Source organism: Camellia sinensis, chromosome 14 (genome assembly GCF_055761805.1).
Source record: "Camellia sinensis isolate YWXY chromosome 14, ASM5576180v1, whole genome shotgun sequence".
NCBI lineage: Eukaryota > Viridiplantae > Streptophyta > Magnoliopsida > Ericales > Theaceae > Camellia > Camellia sinensis.
The window spans coordinates 144,783,495-144,805,931 of NC_138974.1; the positions used below are offsets into that span (position 1 = coordinate 144,783,495).

At 35.7% G+C, this 22,437-nt stretch overlaps 1 protein-coding gene and 1 long non-coding RNA gene across 4 annotated transcripts; both read right to left on the reverse strand.

Annotated features, from left to right (window-relative positions):
- Positions 1 to 937: 937 nt before the first annotated feature.
- On the reverse strand, positions 938 to 3,823 carry LOC114271923 (uncharacterized). The gene is made up of 4 exons (XM_082905367.1): positions 2,983 to 3,823; positions 2,799 to 2,891; positions 2,649 to 2,713; positions 938 to 1,408 (listed from the first exon to the last, which is right to left on the reverse strand). The coding sequence occupies exons 1-4, from the start codon at positions 3,031 to 3,033 to the stop codon at positions 1,285 to 1,287; spliced, it is 333 nt and encodes a 110-aa protein (XP_082761493.1). The 5' UTR covers positions 3,034 to 3,823; the 3' UTR covers positions 938 to 1,284.
- A 538-nt stretch (positions 3,824 to 4,361) lies between these two features.
- On the reverse strand, positions 4,362 to 17,090 carry LOC145807367 (uncharacterized). 3 transcript variants are annotated; one of them, XR_014350395.1, is made up of 6 exons: positions 16,798 to 17,090; positions 16,624 to 16,698; positions 6,160 to 6,268; positions 5,923 to 6,022; positions 5,526 to 5,676; positions 4,362 to 5,135 (listed from the first exon to the last, which is right to left on the reverse strand). It is a non-coding gene; the product is annotated as an uncharacterized LOC145807367 (long non-coding RNA). The 3 variants fall into 3 exon arrangements; XR_014350394.1 differs by having other exon boundaries at positions 6,160 to 6,204; positions 16,624 to 16,702; positions 16,798 to 17,086; XR_014350393.1 differs by having other exon boundaries at positions 16,624 to 16,702; positions 16,798 to 17,082.
- Positions 17,091 to 22,437: the final 5,347 nt, after the last annotated feature.

Genomic DNA, 22,437 nt, shown 5'->3' on the forward strand with positions numbered 1-22,437 from the left:
AAAATTATCAATAAGTGGTATTATCAAAAAATTGTAACAAATTTATGATAAAGTTTATGAATTTAATTATTAATGACACTACTTTCAAATGTTTGTATTAAAATGTAATATTTATTTTTGAAAAATAATATTTTTTATTACATTAATAAATTTTAAAAAAATTTGCTTGGCAACATATAAAATATTCTACATAAATCATAGTTAGTGTAATGTTGAAACATAAATAATATATCACTTAAATTTTATTAAAAAAAATATAATTAAATTTATTATTTTTATTCTGTGTATAGCACAAATTTACTACTAGTATATATGTGTGTATATATTTGTCCTATAGAAAAATATTTCTATATAAAAATTTTGTAGAGTATATATATAATTTAATCGAGTTTGAATTGTTAATCTAATTAAATAAACAAGCTCGAATTGTGAATCTAATTGACTTGACTCAAGCCAAGCTTGACCTTAATTTTGAAGTTTGACTTGAACTTGAGTTTGACTCATTTGTTTAATCGTTTTGAGTCAAAACGAGCTCAAGCTCGATTTGTAAGTTCGACTTGAGTTTGAGGTGAGCATGACCTTAATAATAAAGTTGAAATTGAGTTCGATTCAAGTCTAAACTTGATTAATTTTTAATGAACTGAGGTCAGATACACTAGAACTCGATTTCACTTGACTCATTTACTAACTTGTTAGAAACACTGCAGGAAAAAAGACTTTTAGCGGCGTTTTTAAAACGCCGCTATATGTCTCAAAAACGCCACTAATTCCTTTAGTGACGCTTACCACCAAACGCCGAGGACGCCGCCGTCGCTGTAAGTATATGACGCTTTAAAAACGTCGTAAATTTAGTATAGGCGGCGTTTATAAAAACGCCGCTAAATGTGGCAGCCAACGGTCACATGACGTCACACAGGCATTCGCGACGCTTCAAAAACGTTGTAATAGCTTTTTGTTATTTTAAAAATACAACTATGGTGGCGTTTTGAAAAACGCCGCAATAGATTTTTTTTTTCTTTTTTTTTTTTTAATCTATTAATTTGTCATATTTAACTTTAAAAATATACCTGTAAAATAGCAACAATAACATAACATTGTTTAAAGATCGAAATTTGATTAAATACTTGAATACTTCAACATGCTCCTGCAACAATAACATAACATTGTTCACCATCCTTCCTAGAAACATACATTTCATGTCAACAAAAAAAAATAAGCTTTCCTTACAAGCCTAAGAAAATCAGCATGTTGAGAGTCAATTGCTCAAAAAAAAATTAGCTTTCCTTACAAGCCTAAGAAAATCAGCATAAGAAACATATGCTCTTCAAAACCTCTCAAAAATGATCCAATCCCCAGGTGTTCTGAAGCATACGCCAAAACTAGGCCTCCCACAAACATTAAACCTAACCTGCATGCATAGATAACAAAGGAAAAAAAACACAATTATTGACTTGATCACAAACAAAAATAGCAAAACAGGGATTTTGGAATTGCACCTTAATTCAAGGGTCACTATGTAAATATTAACTACATATAGCATAACTGAGCCTCCGGAAAATAGAAACATAAGGCACTGCAGTTCTTGAGAGTAAATACAAACTTGTCTTCAATGAAACAAGATTAGATGCTGAAAGTTAAAAACTTAATTAGGTGCATTTAACAATCCACAATTAGTGTCTTTTTTTTTTTTTTTTTTTATAAATACAATTAGTGTACATAGAAGAAATAATTAATATGCAGATCACACACTGTCTATACATATAAACAGCCCAGATGCAGAAAATGACCATTGTTCATTTATTATAGAAATATGTGATATTCGGATGAATCACACATAGCCTTGAACTTCTTGTATCTTACACATATTGAGCTCTTCATGTATGACTATCCTTTATTATTCTGAAAACTATCTATTCTACTAAAGTTCATTTATGTTTCTGCTTACAAGAGGGAACTATGGAAAGATATGAGGAATTATTCGGATTTTCCAAATTTAGTTTAGTTTTTTTTTTTTTTGACAAGACACCTCCCCAAGGAGTAAATATTGGATGCAAGGGTGATAACATGTGGCAGCAGTATCACCATCCAATAAGCATTGTTGAAAATATGAAGTTTCATGATTAATCAACATGGGAACCATCCTGACAAGGCCTAAGCCAAAGACATAAATCTTTCTAAAAATTACTCTAATCAACATGGGAACCATCTTATACTTCAATCATCAACTCCAACCAACCAAATATAGAGTTCTTAATAAATATCAGCTTAGATGCCAACCCAAGAAAGGATTTCTATTAGTAAAACTCTTGAAATAAAACCTATATTAACAAAACAATCTTCAATGCATACTCTTGTAGCATTAGGATCAGATCAGTTGAATTGAGGTTTTAAATTTCTTCAGTCCTTGATATTGATGTATCAAAATTCTAAAATTATAATTCTTTTCTTTTATTAATTCCCTATATTGAGGCATAGTGTTAATAAAATCAATCAATTGAAAAATTCATGCTTTTGAATTTCTTCCCTATGTTCATAACTAAAAGAATTCATCTTTCTTTGCTCTTTTAACTGTTAATTCCACTTAAAAATTACTCGTATTTATCCTAATGTTAATGATATTAAAAAAGGGAGAAATGGAGATGGCTTACACAATTGGGATAGGCTTGAGAACACCATATAAAGACTCGATCACTCCAGCTGATCCACCACGGACCTAAACAAATATATAAATATGAAGTTTCAGCTTAATCTATGTTTGTTTGGAAGCTGAGAAAATGAAACAACAAGAGAACTAGAACCTGTAAGGTGACTGATCCATTGACAGTGAGGCGAATCCCGTTGTGGGAGATTGAAGATGGAAGCTTTGTGATGATTTTGCCTTCAAGTGGTTCCTGAAATTAGTTACAGAATCAATAAATACACATATATGTATATATAGATATATATATATATAGAGAGAGAGAGAGAGGAGGGGGGAGTTACATTAGGGCGAAAGATACGGTTCGATTGGGAGAGTTTAAGCTCTGCAGACATGGCAACGAGAAGGCAGAGAGAGACGAGTAGAAGAAAGACATAAACACAACAGAGCAGACCAGACCGAACCCAACATCGACCAGCTACCCTGTCAAGGCTTGAACCACCTTATTGATGAAATTTAGCTTTCATGCACTTGAATGATGGAATTTGGCTTAAATTCCTTAGGATAATTATTTTTATGTCTTAAGTATGAATAAGTTGGGTCCACCAACAACGAACTAGATGTCTCTCTTGGCATCAACTACGAATGAACTAGATGTTGCTGACTCAAGTTATATGGGTTTGCAGTTGCTGATTACTCAATATTGGCAAGTAGTACTGGTATTCATGTACAATTGTTGCCAAACATTTCCATGAACACAAATGAAAATAGGTCTGCTAGTCAAGAGATATTCAGAATTCATACTAAAAAGACCATTTTTTATGCAAAGGGATATTTCCCAGAATTATAGAAGTGGTTTAAACAACAGATATCAGCCACTGGTGTCAACTGAAGATTGTCATAAAATAGTTTAAGAAGACTATAATCCAAGATGGCCAAACTTCTTCACTTTCTCTGAAAAATTATGCACCCACTCCATGAAGTTTTACCTAAGATTACAGTGCATTTAGTATGGCAATGAATGTGTGACTTCAATGGCTATAGAAATGCGGAGGAGAGATGGAGTGAATCAACTCACACGATATGCAGAATTCAAATGTATTTAATAGCACCAACCTACAATACACTAAATTCATTTTGGAAAATTGACAGACAAACTATTTTCGAGAAGAGGAGGAAAATAAATAAATTTTCGGGAAACAATTTTAAGTTATTTTTTGAATTTTCAAAAATTGTTTTTCATAAATACGAAAACTATGGATGTTTTCAAACTTTTTATTGTGTTGTTTCTGAAAACACGAAAAGTGAAAACAAAAAACAAAAATATCGAAAATGAGAACAGTACAAAACAGACCCTATGTTCCCAATCACCTACTGGTCGTAAATTTGTAATCAGATTGAACCAGATCAAAACTAAATTACAAGTACCAAGATGACAAAGTTTTACCTGTAGAAGAAAGGTGCATGCTGGAGTCCAATCTCTAACAACTACAGGCTAAACAGCTCCTTGTAGTCTCAGTCACCACTTCATAAGAAAATTGACCAACGCAACGTCATTCTACCACAGAAGGCTATTGAAAATTGGTGGAAGTGGATGCACAAAAAAGATGGGTGAGATGTCATTAATCAATGTTGTCAAACGCAAACATAACCCATAGCTGCGAACATTTTGAAAGCATATAGAGGTCATGCAGTAATAGCTTTACTAGAAGCGAATAAACAATTTAGGGAAAATCAAAAAAGAGCCATCATTAAAGTCCACCAAAGCTTCAGCTTATATGTCCATACACTAATGAAATCTGACATGATAATGTCCCAGAAAATGGATTTACATTACAGAAACTGTTAGAAGATTTCAAAAAGTACAGAACTGTAAATCTCTTACTCAATTAAATAATGGAATATTGATCCCATCTCCTCTTTGGTTGTGATGTTGAAAAATGATGAACATTGAACACTCACCAAATGACATACATTGCACAGCTTGGGAAGGACGGTAACATTAAATGCTTCTCACAATAATCACACCACCCAAATGATTTTCAAGAAGCTAAGATTTCAATTCTACAAACTTCTGCCTCACAGCAGAGGAAAGCTCCTGTTCACCAACACTAGCCAGCCCCTCAACTACCTTCTGCCGTGCCTTAATATATGGTATAAACCCTCTTCTTGTCATCGCCATTACAACCTTCCCTGCCAAAACAAACTCGCCACACGCTAAGCACCCTTCAACCACTAACTCGTAGCTTTCAAACCCCACAGGGAACCCTGCCTTCTCCAAAAAGTCAATCATCTCAACTGCTCTCCAAATATCTTTGTTTGCTCGCATTGTAGAGACTACTTTCACAATCGTTTCCTGCCGTGGCATCAATCCAATTTTTGCCACCATTTCTTTCATCTTTTCTGCCGCATCAGTGATCTTTCTGGATTGGGTTGGTACGGTTGTAGGATTGAATTCTTCACAAATGGTTTGGATCAATTGGAACACATACATGACCTGGAAAATAGTTGAGGAAATTAATAACAAGAAAGAAGCATTATGCTAATACTAAGAACCCTATGGCTAAACAAGTATACCAAGTACAAGTGACACTAAAGAACAAGCATTCATGACTTTTTTTCTCACAAAATGCAATTCAAATTCTTATCTTGCAACAAACATTCAACTATTGGGGGACCAAATTATAAGGAAAAAAAGTTAATCTCAAAAAGAAAAAGAAAAAAAAAAACAAAAGATTGCTATCAATTCATCACATTATGCACTATAACTTCAAATTAAAAAAAGCAATGTTAAGGGATCTTAAAAATCCAGATTAAAATTACACGTATATAGCAAACCAAGCAATGAAGGAACACTTAATGCTTTGCACAATATTGATACTTGTACCTTATCTGAGAGCATACCGAAGGTGGGAAATCAACCTGCAGATTGCTGCTGCTGGGTTGAAGTATCAGCTGAAGTACTCTGCAAGACAATTTCTTCATCAAGTCTCCACATATTGCCAGGCATGACATTCCCACCTGATTGGGTATTAATGCTGCCAAAACCAATAGTTGACTTGTCATGCTCAGAATTTGCAGTTTGTCTTTTTCTTTTTTTTTTAAAAAAAAGAACCATTTCTAAAAATAAAACAAGAATAAAACCATATAGTACTTTCAGCATGAGTTTCAAATCAAACCAAAATATGTTTATCAGATTCGGAGATGTGTTGGAGTCATCATTCCACTAACATACATTGTGATGTTCAAAAGAAGCAAAAATTGAAAAGAAAATAGGAACAAACCTCAGGCCCCAAGAAATGGTTCATATAGCTGATATCACAAGAGTATGGTGCCCCAACATACTAGATGCAAAGAAAATCAAATGTGGGAAGACAAGTCAATCTGCATCAATTATCAACATATTAACCTTCTATCAAATCCTGGCAGAGGAATAAAATAACCAACACGACTGGAAATAAATTCATAGAAATAAAGACCATGTATTCTTCAAATCATTCAAAGTCATGTTAAAGTAGTACCTTCAAAGTCAAGTAAACCCTAACAATGTGGGAAGACAAGTCAATCTGCATCAATTATCAACATATTAGTGTGACATTTAGAAACACCCTTCTTCATGGATGCTGCAACCTGAAATGGAGATTTTTACACATGCAATGAGGATAAACATGTAGTTCCCATAATTAATACAAAACAACTACACAGAAAGTTTTCATGTATTTCAATCATATAGCCACTATTGTATTGGGTCCATTCAACACTGGAAATGCAACAAATTTTCAATTCATAAACCAATAACAATCTGTAGCAATTTTCCAGTATTGATCACAGGGTTCAGAATTTCACCAATATAAGAAAAATACTTTCACACTCAAAAACCACCTTTAGAATAGGGCATTAGTATAATTTTTATAGATGAGAAAGGGTCAATACATATAAGCAGCTGATAATGCAAAGACAAACAACGAAGTATTTTGCTTGCTTGCCCTGCTGCAATGTTGCTAAAGTGGCACACGCTCTAAAGACTGATGCAAAGGTGTACTGATCTTGTGTCAAACCACTCTGTCTCATCTTATAATAAAGACTCAATCCCATTTCTACAAGACCATTTTGCACATGACCAGCAATTATTGCATTCCATGAAATTAAGGTAGTCCTCGACAACTCATTGAACAGACTGCCAGCAGTTACTAAATCCCCTGCCTTTGCATACAATATCAACAATTTGGTTACCAAATATTCATTGGGAACAAAGCCAACTACCACCATTTGTGCATGGATTCTCCTAATACTAAAAAGATCAACCAATAAATAATTGGTATAGTGGTAATACAATAAATGAAAACTCAATGAATTTGTTAAATTGTCAATACTAATACTAAAAAGATCAACCAAAATGACCAAAAATCAAAATAAAGACATTGGGGCTTTTAGATGCCTTCAAATTCCTAACTCTTAAAATATTGTAGAAATAACTAAGTGAAATTGAAAATTAGGAGTTTATGGGAGCCCCTTATGATTGTTCTGTATATCATCATCTAATCCACTAGAACCAATCATGTTCTTCTTGACACCAAAGAAAAAGATACGATTATTATTTAAGTTGAATAATTTGAACTAAGACATACATGGACACCTAAATACAGGGATTATTATCCTATAAGTTCACACTAAAATTGGCTACAGGCGCAAATTATACATCGGCAAATAATGATATATATATATATGTAATGAATGGATGAACGAGTAAACAAAATACAAGAATGTCATCTATCAAAAGTGACGAGCGAAGAGAGCTGTACCGAATGGGTGTTCTGATTCTCTCCCTTCTCCAAAGATATCTGCATGGACAATCCAAAATGGGAAATGCAATCATTTGTACAGCTACTGCTGCCAATTCTCATTTTCACTAAAACAACCTTCTCTTGTTGGTGCTTTTTTTAGTTTTTTAAGACACTCCTCCTTCAAGTACTTTCAAAGAAAACAAATACATATAAAAAGAAGGGGAAGAAAAAAGAAAAATAGGAACAAAGACCTAATAGCCGTGGACGTGGCCCTAGTTTGGAGTCCACGTAAATTTGTGTTCTTGTGTGCTTGATTAGATTCTTGTTTTTATTCTTATTTGTGTTTCATCTTTCACTGATCTTGGTTAGGTGTAACAATTCCTCACAACGACCTCCTAACATAGGTTATTAAAACAGGGCAACAAGTCACAAGTGCGGAAATACCAAAATACCTTTATTCCAAATTCGGAGTCAAGTAGTTAGTGTCTAGTACTTATCAGGATCCACACTACCCAACTATCATTTTTCATCAAAGAACATGCCCGTAGCGCTTAACAAGATGGCACGACAAATGTCAAAGTATTTAACATGAGAATAGCTACTTCATTTTTCATGCCTTTTATCCTTTTCTAGGCAGCCACACTGAATTCTAGAAAGTGAAAATCTGCAGTATCATCCTTTATAACTTTTCAAATGAATATAGCTCCCATTCCTTCAATGCACGATAACAAAAATATAGCCAGCAAGACATTTCAAACAATATGAGATCATAAAAGGAAGATCCCATCCTTTAAGATATACCCTCTAGAGTGAATAATTTATGAAGATGTATTAAATTTACCAAGAGAAGATCTTCATCAATTCCAAAGGATTTGCGAGCTTCTTCTAGGCGCTTTGATGTGACCTTCTCATGTTTTGTTAGTAATGGGCGCCCATGTGGCATGACCATTAAAATTTGATTTTGAATCTTTATCCAAATAGGTTTTGATTTTGAAATCAAACCTATTTAGGATAACCACTCTTGAAACAGACGTTATCAGTTTGAACTGATATAGATAGATATAATATATTAGATATTATCTGTATCTTAACTGATATGGATAGATATTATAATATATTAAATATTTGTTATATGGTTATGGGTAATCCAAGAGAAACAACGTTGAGTCTGTTTCAACCCATATTCTGACTCTCTCCCAAGAAACAACGATCAAAGTCATTTTGCACTGTGGTTTGTGTGGGTGATATTCACCATTGTAATATCACCCCACTGCTGGGATTGATTGATCTGATTCTGGAAGCACGTGATTTATCCACGAGGTTCAATCATCAAAAGGTATGATCTGATGATTTTATTCCGCTGCATGTTTTGTGTTTTGATTTACATTGGTATCAGAGCCATTGATGGATATTTTCGTGCTTTCTTTTATCATATGTTTATTTATAAAAGATAGTGAGATCCAAAATATTTCATTTTTATGATCATTAATGTCATTTTTTAGAGCATAAATGATTTTATTTTGGAAAAAGGAGTCCGGCAGTACAAAAATCGGAACTGTCAGTACCCTGGAAGGCGGCGCGTGGCATTCACGCGCCACCACGTCGAAGCCACGCGCGCCCACGCGCTTCCACGCGCCTACACGCGCCGGATGCCCTTCTGACGCGCCTGCACGCGCCATCACGCGCGCGTCGGCGGTGCTGTCTACGCAGGCGCGCCGTCCGCGCCCGCACGCGCGCCGCGTGCGGAGCCGAGCGCCGAGCCGAGGCTGAGCCGCGGGCCGAGCCGAGGCTGAGCCGCGCGCCGAGCCGATCCTTGAGCCGACTTGCGCTGAGCGGCGCCGAGCCGAGCCGAGCCGTTTTTTCCGCGCTGGCTTGGCTCTAAGGCTCTGTTTGTTTGTTTTTTAATTCTGAATTGCGTTAATTGGCCATAATTTATTCGTTATAGCTTTGTTTTAAGCATGGTTGGTACCCTTAGACTCAGAATTAATTTTTCTACATTCTATAAAATTTTGAAAATTTTACGAAAATAAAAAATATTTTTTCTGTGTTAATAATTCATTTTTTATGCTTTAAAATGATGCTGGTATTGCATAAATAATTTTCTGGGGTTGAAATTTTTATTATGGACTTCTGAAATGTTTTAATATCTACTGGTAATATTGTCTCATTTTATCAGTTTCTGGATTTTTTATTTCTAATTTTATGTGTATTTATTAGTCATTTAAAATTCCAGAATATTTCAGAAAAATTTCAGAATATTTCAGAACAATGTACATTTTAATTATGGCATAATCTGAATATTGTTTCTGTTTACTAGTTTCTGGATTTTTTATTTCTAATTTTATGTGTGTTTAATTAGTTATTTAAAATTCCAGAAAATACCAAAAAAATCCAGAAAATTTCAGGATGATGTACTTTCTGTTATGGCATAATTTAAATATTGAATACAGCATATTTTTTTGGGTTTGTAATATGTTGTAATTAGAAGAGCATGATTATTTATTTATTTATTAGAATTCCATTATTAAATAAATATAGCATGAGTTATTTGTAGATTTACATTAAAATGCTATTGTATGGAATTTATCATGCTTTGTATATGCCATAGTCAGTGGGAGGTTATTCGGTTGAGAGAAATCTTTGTAGATTAACTCCCGAAAACTAATATTTTGCGCATAAATTAAACTAAATTTTGGATAATTGTCACTTGTGGCGCAAGAGATGATTACGAGCATAGCGGATTTTCGATCTTGCGACTTGTGTAATATTGTCACTATTTAATTTAGATTTTTGCGGCAAAATTATATTATGCTAATCAAATTAATCCCAATGCGAATTTCTCTCTAAATTGATTTAGCTTATGGAAGTTAATTTGGTTGACCTAGACTTAGTAGAGATGTTCAAATGTGAACAAACTAATCCCATTCTTTAGATGAGAAAAAGTCTTGGAGACTTTAGGTCAAACCTTAATTGAGCCAAAGTAAGGAAACATGACTCAAAGTCGCCGTGTTTTTGTTGCCTTGTTTGGCACAATAAAAACTAATGTGTGCGCTATAGTTAGCGGCACGCTACATAGTTTTAGTTGGCGAGTTTTGGAGTTATGAAATTAGTAAGCCCTCAATAGATCTGTATATGATCTTGACTAATGAGTTGCGCGGATTGACTTTGTAATTTGACTTGTAAATAATGTTACATCATTGGATGAAGTAACATTCAAGAGTCACGTCATCCAAGAAATGCGAGCTTAAATAAATTAGTCATTAAGTGTAAGACGAGTAGCCAGTACGAGCAGTGTTTTGCTCTCTACCCAATTATTGGGAGTGGATTGAGCGAAATTTCATGCACTATAATAGTGTGCGTTGAAATATCACGTGAAGTTAAAAGATTAGCGCTTAGAAGCTGAAAAATCTATTAACACTGAGTGAAAAGATTAGCGCTTAGTGGCTGCAAAATCTATTAGCATTGCCAACTTGTCTAAGTGTGGACACTTACTGTTTCCACACTTGAGTGTGAAACATGGATGAGGTGCTTCTTTGTGTGATTCCTTTACAAGGCTAACGTTTTGAATAACATTTACCACTAAGCGCAAACGTTGCAGCATAGTAATGAAAAGGTTAAGGCTGACAAGGTTGTTATGACTCTAAGAATTTAACGCATCGCTTGTAAGAGCATTGTGTTGAATTAGACTCTTTAGCCTAATTCGCGCTTAAGTTACTTCAGGAGCTATCATAGTTGATAGCTTATTCTCTCCTTCTTGTGGATAGTAGAATTAATTGCAAGTAACTATGAAGCGAGAAATAGAGATGGCAACAGGAGTATCGTCATCTTTCAACTAGATGTATTAAAGTGTATGGAGAATAAAATTGACTTGAAGGTGCAGGGGATTAGCACTTACTAGTTAAATTTGCGACTTAGGCGCAGTTGATATCTCCATGACATCTTTTTTATGATCTAGTGAATATGACTTAGTCGTGAGTCATTACCTAGTTGGGCCTAAACCTTTAAAACTTGTCTTCGAGAACTCACACATTAAGATGATTGGAATTAGTTTATGACATTGGTCATGAACCAGTGGCTTATTATACTTAATCACATTAATGAGATGATGACATGATGGTTTGAGTAGGCCTTCTCGGGCCCACTCGCTTATGACATCCTGCTCTCATGTGAATGTGTAACTTTGTTCGCAATGGGTGCGCACAAGTAAGTAGGAAAGCCGCAGAAGGTCATTTGTTTTGGCGCATTTAGTCCACTATGATATTTTGTGACTAGATATGTGTGAGGGTACAATAGCTAAGCCTCAATCTCAACACATTTATAGATTACGATACGCATCTGAGTCAAGACTATTTGATCTCCCATAAGTCAAAAGTTTTGAGATGATTTTTGACATTGCACATATGAGGTCGAGATCAATTAGATAAGAGTTTTTTGTGCTTTTAGTTTTGACCAAGGTGGCGAGTATCTATTTGAGTTATTTTTTCAGAAAAACTCTGTGAAGAGAGATGGATGCTTAGAACATTGATTATTCCTAGTACTCAACAACACACTGGTGTAGTAGAGATAAGGAATTAAATATTGTTAATGTTAGGTAGATAATGGCGCAAAATGTTTCCCAATTGGGAATTGCACTAGTTTGTTGCCTATATCCCTAACTAAGTGCCCTCCATATCAGTTTTTACACTCCATTTTGAGTAATGGGTTAGCAGAGAGCCATCTATGGGCGATCTGTAACCATTAAGCAGCTTATCTTTATTCTACTTCTCATAAGATTGCGAAGTTAAGACCTAGGGTTCTATAGCGCATTATTGTATGCTGTCTTGTAAACACAAAGGGTCGTGTGGCGCATTATTGTATGCGGTCATGCAAACCCTCCGGGTCATGTGCATATAGGTAAGCAGCTTTGTGGTAGTGTAACTAAGTCACATAAAGTTTTATTAGTAAAGGTGACGTGAATAGAGTTTTCGGAACTCTATAAGATGGAGAATTCCAAGCATAGCGCTCTATGTAGCCTAGTTGAGAATGGAAAGAAATTTCCAATATCCTAGGGACAGTGGGAGCGATGTGTCTACTAATGGATTACTCCATTAGAGCAGAATACTCTACATTTTTAGTTGCGTGGTAGCAAATGTGAAAATTTTCCACGTCATCACTGGGTGATTGAGAGGGAAACATTCATGATTGCTCCGCAAGATGATAAAGAGCCTAGGATAATGCCTAAGGCTCTAGTCCCCTATTTTTTGAAAGTGGATCAATGCTGCGCAGTTTAAGACAAAGTCTTTGAGGATTAACCATTTTTTATAATTTGGTTGACTTTCCATTATGACGCAAAACTGTTATAAAGTTATGCGTAATTTGGATAGTCATTTTTGAGGCATAAGGCTCGCTAGATACCGAATGGTCGCACCATTGAGGAAAGTGTAGACCATGAGAAGACTTCCTCCTGGGGAGTGAGGTTATTTTGACTTAGGCTATAATTGACATAAGTTCGGAACATTGATTTGTGGACACTGTGACCCGATTTCTCATTAGAGAATTGGATAAGTAGATCCGTAGGGATTTACCTTCTGCTTTTATGGTGAAAAGTTAGGAGCGCAAAAAGGTTGCTAGTTCCAATAAATCTTTTACAAGCAGTTATCCAAACAGTGGTTCTTAGATTTCGTCAAGCCATGATAGGGCAACGATGATCGATGAAGACCACTGAGGCATGATCAATGGTCCAAAAGAAGTTTTTCCTTACTTAGTCATTATGAGCCAGGAATTTATAAGGTTGTCGCCACCTAGGGTGGGCAGTCCTCCATTTTAGATATGATGGACATGGGTGATGTAATTCATATGCTCGGATGTACGATCCTTAGGGACTGTTTTAGGAAAATTCTCGGTTTGTCTTCAATGACTTACATAAGGAATATCCTAGAACGATTCTAGATGCAAAATTGCAAACCCATTGACTTACCTATCGGTAAAAGCCAGAGCCTTAGCTATTGAGTGAATCCTCAGATTGTCTTTAGGAGAAACAGATGACCTATATTCCTTGATTTTTTCTTTGTTGTGGGAGCCTAAAGTACGCTATGTGGGCGTATTCGGCATGATAAGTTTTATCTTTGATAAATGGTTAACTGAGTTGTTTAGACATTGACCTTGCTCATTAGACTGTGGATAAAATGCTTTATTAGAAGCATATTAATTTGCTCCTTGTAAAATTCAATGCGCTAGTTGGGCGCATCTGCGCTAGTTGGGCGCATTAAGAATGAACGCAAATTGGTCACCAAAAATATCTTTAGAGAGGTTATTGCGCAAGAGATAGTGATCTTAAATCATTTCATGTGAGGCGCACATGGTGGATTCCGTTGTATATACTTATCGCAAGAGGTGCCGATAAGGCTTATGTTTGGAATCTATAATTGCGCAAGCTGTGGTCAATTTTTTTTAAATCGATCACTTATTTTGAGATGATGGGATGTTGACACTATTATGGTTTGTGTCATAATGATTAGCAAATGATGATGTCAGCAGGCAAGATTGGCTCACTCACACGAGCAATCGCCCTTGGCGCTTGGGAGCGAGCAAGGATGAGACTGGTGGTTTATTTTTATTCGGAGCCAAGAGAGGCTTAAATCATCCACTATGTATGTCGCCTTGGTTATAACCAAGATGAGGTCGTGTTAAGGACCAAACATGGATGTTAGTACCCACTTTCCATGTTGTGCCTGTTATGATTAGCCAGATTCGAGATCTCATTTGACGCCTAGAAGGCGAGCAAATAGAGAATTCGGGTTAGGCGCTAGAAAGCGACTAGACTAATATCTGTACGGTGTATCGAGTATGACGTCACTCTTTATGGAAGAGTTACTCCACCGTAACATATATTCATACTATATGTGCTTAGCGACCGAGTAATGAGGTGAGAGAATGGATCCCTGCTTCCTCACCGTGTGAGTCTTACGAGTCATTATTGATATGACTTTCATTTATGTACCCTTTTGTGACTTTTGACTATGTCATAAGGTAAGGGGTTGATGTTCTGCTACTTTGGTATGTTGCCTGCGGTCATGCATGATTCGGCCTTAAGGGACATCACTGGGAAAGCGGTCAATCCTAAACTAAATGGCATGAGTGCAAAGGGAAGATCATCTAGTATTACACCACTGTTGTATATTCACTGCCGGCAACTCACATCGCTCTGTATGAAAGGCGAATTGAGTGTGAATATATTGCAAGAATTGAGAGGGTCAAACATGCTCTTTTTGAGGGATTAGAGATGTTTTTTGGACCGGTGTAATTAGATGGGTCTGGGGTATATGAGACACTATTTCTTTTCTTTTTGGGTTGATGTCTCTATGCTGGCTCATTTTGAGTTTCTAGTATAGAGCTCCCACATGCAGGTGTTCTCAGCAGTCGCACGGTGCAGTGGCTAGTATGAGATTGTTCGTTTTTGGGGAGATTGAGATAGAGATGTGGCAGTGTCATGCCAACTCATGTGCGAGTGGGAGATGTTAGTAATGGGCGCCCATGTGGCATGACCATTAAAATTTGATTTTGAATCTTTATCCAAATAGGTTTTGATTTTGAAATCAAACCTATTTAGGATAACCACTCTTGAAACAGACGTTATCAGTTTGAACTGATATAGATAGATATAATATATTAGATATTATCTGTATCTTAACTGATATGGATAGATATTATAATATATTAAATATTTGTTATATGGTTATGGGTAATCCAAGAGAAACAACGTTGAGTCTGTTTCAACCCATATTCTGACTCTCTCCCAAGAAACAACGATCAAAGTCATTTTGCACTGTGGTTTGTGTGGGTGATATTCACCATTGTAATATCACCCCACTGCTGGGATTGATTGATCTGATTCTGGAAGCACGTGATTTATCCACGAGGTTCAATCATCAAAAGGTATGATCTGATGATTTTATTCCGCTGCATGTTTTGTGTTTTGATTTACATGTTTCCTGCACAATCATCCAAAGTGGAAACTACAATAAACAAAACCAATTGCTCAAGCAAAGATTTGCACAAATTGTAAAACTCAGTGCATTATAGCATGGTAAAGTTTCAAAACATAGTGAACTTCTGGTTAAGATGCTTCTTTTAATGAGATTTCGCACAAAGCTTCACACTTACTAGATTTCTTCAAATGGACCCAAAACATTTCAAATTTAAATGTGCATGCACGTGTAGACATACATCCTGGGGAAGAAAAAGACTAGTTTCCAACCTTTTCACTGTATTTTCTCAAATTAACTAACACACATCAAGAAGCATTCACTAAAGGATTCCACAACTCTTTTACTTAATCAACATGCTTAGGTGTTAATTATCTTCTTATGACCAAAGAAAAAAAAAAAAAAAAAAGAACTAAAAAAAAGAGGCAGCTCTGTTTTTTGTTTTTTCGAATGTTTGTGGATAGTGATGTTTAAAGGAGAGGGAAAACAAGTGACGTACCCAGAGCTCGCTGGATCTCTAATCTCAAACTCATCTGTCATAGCATCATAGCCACATATTACAACATAGTGACCTACAGAAGATTATAGTCCAGTTAGTAACAGATACAGATGTGGCATGCACAATGAATATACGGGGTTACTGGCCATGAACTCAAATATGAGATAGTATTAGTGGCAGTGAGAGGACTAGAAATAAATAATTTGGAGGAGAAAAAATGAGACAAACGCAAGATCATGTTCAACAGTTACTTCATTAAATCAGAAACAGTTAAACCCACACATTCATCTGCCCCTTTTTCTCCTACAACTCCAACTGATCCAAAATGAGTTATTTGTAGTTCATAAACAATAACGAAGTTCTCAAATTTCAACATTCCACCAACTATATATATATACAAGTCACAATAACAATCTACATCAACTTGGAAATCCAATCAATATGTTGTTCAAAGTGAGAAATTTATTTTGTCAGATTTTTCATCTTGTGTTTGATGAAAAGGAGATGACCCTTCGTCTGAGCCAGGGCAAAAAAAAGGATGATTATTCAATCAATACATATATAAATTCATATATATACTTGTATAGAGAGATTTTTAAGAGAAAAAAAAAATTATCCAAAAACAAATACAGATAATGTGTACGCATATAACGAGATTGTGCGAGAGAGACAGAGATCGAGAGAGATTGAGAGATCGAGAGAGAGAAGAATCGATAAAACTGAGATTGGAAGACCAACCTTCAGACGGCGCTGATCTTGCACAACCTGTTTAGCACGGGCCCTAACCTCATATGGATCAATCTTGGATTGGGGCTAACTAGAGCATATACAACTCATCAATCACTGAAACGGAGAGAGAGACGGGAAGGAAGAGCTTCAGAGAGAGAGAGAAAGAGAGACGGTGGAGCTCACCTTAGGAGACGATGGTGTAGATGATGATGTAGACGATGGTGCAGATGGTGGAGACCGATCTGAATCTCTGCGATGAAATCACTGAGATGAAATCGCTCTGAATCTTTGTGATGAAATCACTGAGATGAATCTCTGAATGGCTCTGATAAGGGTTTAGAGAGAGTTGAGAGAGAGATTTAGAGAGAGAAAGAGAGACAGTGGTGGAGCTTCGAAATCGTTCTGAGATTTAGAGAGAGAGAGAGAGAGAGCTCGAAAAGTTGGGTCTTAGTCTGAGATTCAAAATTAGGCTTTGAAAAGAGGAGACCAAGCGCGTGAGGCACAATACATTCGGAGGCGTTTCAAACGCCTCCTATTATTAAACGATGTCGTTTTGTTGAACAAATATGCGACGTTTTAAAAAACGTCGTTAAATGTTAAAAAAAAAGTGACGTTTAAAAATGCGCCGTTAAAAAAACGCCGCCTAAACCTCTTTTTCCTGTAGTGAAACAAGTAGACTTACGATCAATTCAGATATGGACCATCTCTTTGGGTGGACAAAGTTTGCATCAGCCCAATTTCTACTCTGATGGGCCTCGACTACTAAAACATTGAGCCGAAACTCAGTTTGGAAATATGATTATTTTATAAAGAGATTATGAAATAATCATTTCATTTCAATCTATTTTATTATAATGAACAAAATAATATCTTCTATTTGAATTTACTAATTAATTTCTTTATCCAATTATTTCTTTAATTAGTGGAGCAGTATAAGAAATCAAATCTTGTATACATGCATATATATATATATATATATATATATAAAGATGCATTTAAAATCAATCAACGCTTAATAATGATATGTGAAATGAATGATTACTTGGGCTTATAAATTAAAAAATGTCACTATCTATATTAAGTGCGCTTCAACCAATTCAGTTCAGGTTTTGAGAACTTGCACCAAATAATAATATATACGTCTTTCTAACATAATCTAGCCTAGCATCATCATCATTAGCCATTCTTCAATATATTTAAATGAATTTGGTTGTTTTAACAAATGTTCCAATTTTCAGCCTAGGAAGAATCACAGGTTTTTCTTATTTTTCTAATTTATCATGTAACTAAATAATATTAAGATTTATGTTCATAAGAGATCTAACATGCTCTCATAACTTAAAAATGTTTGTCAAAATTTAGCTTGGGTCGCTGTTTTTTTTTTTTGTGAAGTCTGGTAGACTTTTTTCAGACACACGAAGTATTATTTTTCAGTGTTTATACATACAAATTGTAAATATTTGTGTATTCGTATACATAGACATTGCATGTTGTACTCCATGAATGATGAATTTTAAGCTCTCCTAACAACCTGTGATTTGGGTTATTCCAAAGAAGACAATGGATTTTTGCCACAAATTGTTGCAGAAGAAGGAAAATGTTTACAGTGGCTCTCCGCTTGCCGGAGAAGACAATCCTCAGGCATTGGGTTGTCAGTAGTAAGGCGTCCTCAAATAGATTAGAGAACTGAAGTAGTTGCATTGATGCTAACCAAATTCCAATAAGCAGTTACATTGATTTGGGAAGTTGAGTGAAATTGAAGGTATATAATAGTAAAAATTTAAAATTACAATTTTGGAATAGTACAATTCTTAATAAACAAGTCTTTGCAAGAAAGTGGGCGTAGAGAGAATTTTTGGAGTGTATTTAAAAGCATCCCCAATTTTAGGTAAACACCAAATTAGTGTTTCCACATAAAAATAAAAAATAAAAGAAAAAATTATCAGTAAATCCTATATGGTAGAAAGTTAAACCATTTAGTCCTACAAGTTTTCTTACGCACCATTTAGTCCCACTATCTACATCAGCAACATCAACAACATCATTAACATCATCAAAACATTAGCTACATTAGCAACATTAACTGCACCAATCGACAATATCAAACTTTAACAAAACATCATAAAAAAAAAATAAAAAAATGTGAACATCATCAATTTCCAGATCAATTCCTCCTGCAGTCTCGATTACAATTCAAAACACAAACAGATTGAACACGTACATACAAGCGATCATATATATATATATATAAAAGCCCTAAATGTCGACGATCAAATTATATACATATATATCTATATTGGCGGTTGGTGTTGAGATGTGGCGGAGATGGATCATTCGTATTAGCGGCGGAGAGGAGTGGTGGTACCGGAGCCGTGCCCTCACTTGGCGGAGTTCCGATCGCGGCGTGGTGGTGCGAAGCCGTTCAGGGCGTTGCAGGAGTGTCTGAGGGTGCGCCCGCCAGGCCGTGCGGCGATCCGCAGGGACCCCAACGAGGTGCCGCGTTGGGCCTCCTGTGGCTCTTCCACACCGCCGCGGCTCTATGCCTGTGAAGATTTCGAGAAGCCCAATCGAAGGCGATGATGAGGTCCATGACCCAATCACGAGTTAGGATTCCATCGGAGGGATAAGAGATGGGGATTTGGGGAGGAGTTGGGGATGATGGTGGAATATGGGTTTGGTTGTTGTCATCAGAAGAAGATGAAGATGCGAAAGAGGCCGAGGAGATGTGGGTTTTTGAGGTGTGTTCCGAATCAGATCTGGGTTTCGATCTGAGATGTTTTTAATGTTATGACGATGTTTGTTCAAAAAAATTGTTAGGATGATGTTTGATCAAAAAAAAATTGTTATGATGATGATGTTTGATCAGAAAAAATTGTTTAATCGTTATTTTTGATGTTTGATATTATTTTAATTGTTATTTTGATGTTTAATCGTTATTTAAAAAATTGTTTAATCTTTATTTTGATGTTTAATCGTTATTTTAAAAATTATTTAATCGTTATTTTTGATGTTGTTTTGATGACGTTGTATGATGTTTTGATGTTTGATGTTGTTTTGATGATGATGTTTGATATTATTTTGATGATGTTACTTATAAATTTGATGTTTGTTGTTTTGATGTTTGATGGGTAATGTTTGATGTCGATGATGTTCAATGGTCACTAACATTGGGATAGGACCCTAACGGTTCATAAGAAAATTCGTAGGACCAAATGGGTTACAAGATACAAATTTGAGATTTATTGGTGCATGCCCCAAAATAAAAACTCATTGTATATTGTTTGCTACTCAAATAGTAAACGCCTTCTTTATTAAACCTAATGTCCTAAGTTTGAGTCCTAGTCACTTGTCTAACTATTTTTTCTCTCTTTTTTAATTTACTTTTTGCCAAATTTGTATGAAACCCATCAAATCTTAATTTATTTGCAAAACATACATTAATTTGTACTAATTAAGCATTATTTTTTTTATGAATCAGTTTGAACCTCCAAATTGATTGAAATAAACAAACTCTTCTTCCCCTCCCCCCCTCTTTTTTTTTTGGAACGAATAAATAAATCTTTAGACAAGGTTGTGAATTATTTTCCAACTACAAAACTGTAGGCAACTCTCACCTAAGATGAGATTCACCCATGTAAGAAGATTGTATCATATTCTATAATTTGTCTAAAACCAAATTTAAACCATCTACCCAACATTTTGGATTATATTTATCGCCAGAATACAGTCCCCCGTGTCAAAGAATGATTGTATCTTGGATAATAAACTAAAATAAAATTGATGATTCAGTGACAAGGTTTAGATCCATCACCACAGTATGTCAATAAATCCAAGACTCAATTTCCCGAGACCCAAAGAATTGAGCTACTTGTAGTAGTGGTGATGACACCATTTCCTTATCTCATATCTTCAAGAGATGGACTTAAAGAAAAAAACAGCAATAACAAATTGGATCATAAGATTGAATTTAAAGTTGTACCAAAACCACAAGCAGAACATAATTAACTACCAAATTGATTAGCCAATAATAGGGTAGAATATCATTTTTTGGGTACAATATCACTCCTCATATAGTTGCTATTCAAATAAAAAACAGATTATCTTCGAGCTGACCATGCCATTGTAACCATCATGATCAATGCCGCACCACAAATTACTCCGATATTGAGAGCAACTTCGAGTCTTCTCTTTCCATTGTCCCAACCTTTCTTTTTCCTTTTCTGAGCTTCACCCCCATTCTCAACCTCCAACTTGATGTATTCACTTTCATTGCTGTGTTGATCGTTGTAATGGCAGACTACTATTCTGGCATCATCATTCTCTCCCCCATTGACCCTTCCAGCATCATCTTTGTCCCTTTCATCATCATCATTCTCTCTCCCCCTATCGCCCCCATTTCCCCCATTGCCTCCATTATCCCTTTGATCATCATCATTCTCTCTCCCTCTATCGCCTCCACTGTCCCTTTGATCATCATCATTCTCTCTCCCCCTATCGCCCTCATTTCCCCCATTGCCTCCATTATCCCTTCTATCATCATCTTCATTTGCTCCCCCTCCATCGCCCTCATTCTCCCTTCGATCATTATCATCATTTGCTCCCCCTCCATCGCCCCCATTTCCCCCTCTACGCTCTAATCCTTTTTCCATATTCTCCATCCAATTCTTCCCAATTAGAAGAATAAATGCAAAAAGTGAATCTATCCATACTAAACTCCTTTTCCCTTTTTTCCATAACTCAATAGAGAAATGCATACTCATGTCTAAGAATATCATAGGCAAATCTATCTCAAAATATGGCCGGAAAATTTTAGACATGAAATAAGCATAATAGGCTAAGGTAAGGGTAGCTCCTACGCTATACTCATCCACAAGGTCACTAAATTGTTTTTGAAACTCTTTAGGGTGAGCCACCAGATAAAGTATAATGGCAGTCCCAACTAGACAAATTAATTCACCAATACTCTTATACACAAATCCAAATTTGGTTCTGACATTGTATGGACCACGAGATATGAACAACACCAAGAGAAAGGTATGCACGATATAAAATGCAATCTGAAACGGGGTTATATTATATTTGTCAAGTTTGAAATCTTGATAAAAAATACAACCCGGGAACAGAACTGAGAAAACACAAAGAGCCACCGTCGACATGACAAGCCAAAACCATAGTAATCCTCTACTATTCACCTAATCAAGTACTTGTATTGGTTCAGCATGTACCTCAACATCTAGAGGAGGCATGTCAACACGTATCTCAAAATCTTCAACTACACTGTGAGTTTCAACATTGCTCACAGAGGCCTGGGATGTTCTTCTAAACGGGGCATCTCATCACGTATCTCAGAATCTTCAACTACACTGTGAGTTTCAACATTGCTCAGGGGCCTTGGATGTTCTTCTAGACGAGGCATCTCAGCACGTATCTCAGAATCTTCAACTATACTGGGAGTTTCAACATTGCCCCGAGGCATTGGATGTTCGACTGGAGTAGCCATACAAGTTTTCTAAAACAAGAACACAGATTCCAAAGCAAATCAAAACTGATGAAACAATCCACAAATATTTCCATCCAAAAACTGATAAATGCTATACTGTTATCATTTTTTACTCCTCCAACACCTCCCTTCTTCTCAAAACATGGAAATAAGAGAAGGAAAATAATTCCCAGCTAACTACAAAGATAATATTTAAAGATAATAAGAACTCCCTCAAAGGCTGAAAAAAGTTTGCAGCACCTTTGGCTACATAAGAATATAAACAGTTCTTAAATCAAGCAAATGATGTAACATCTTTCTTTCTGAAAAGATTGCAGGAACTT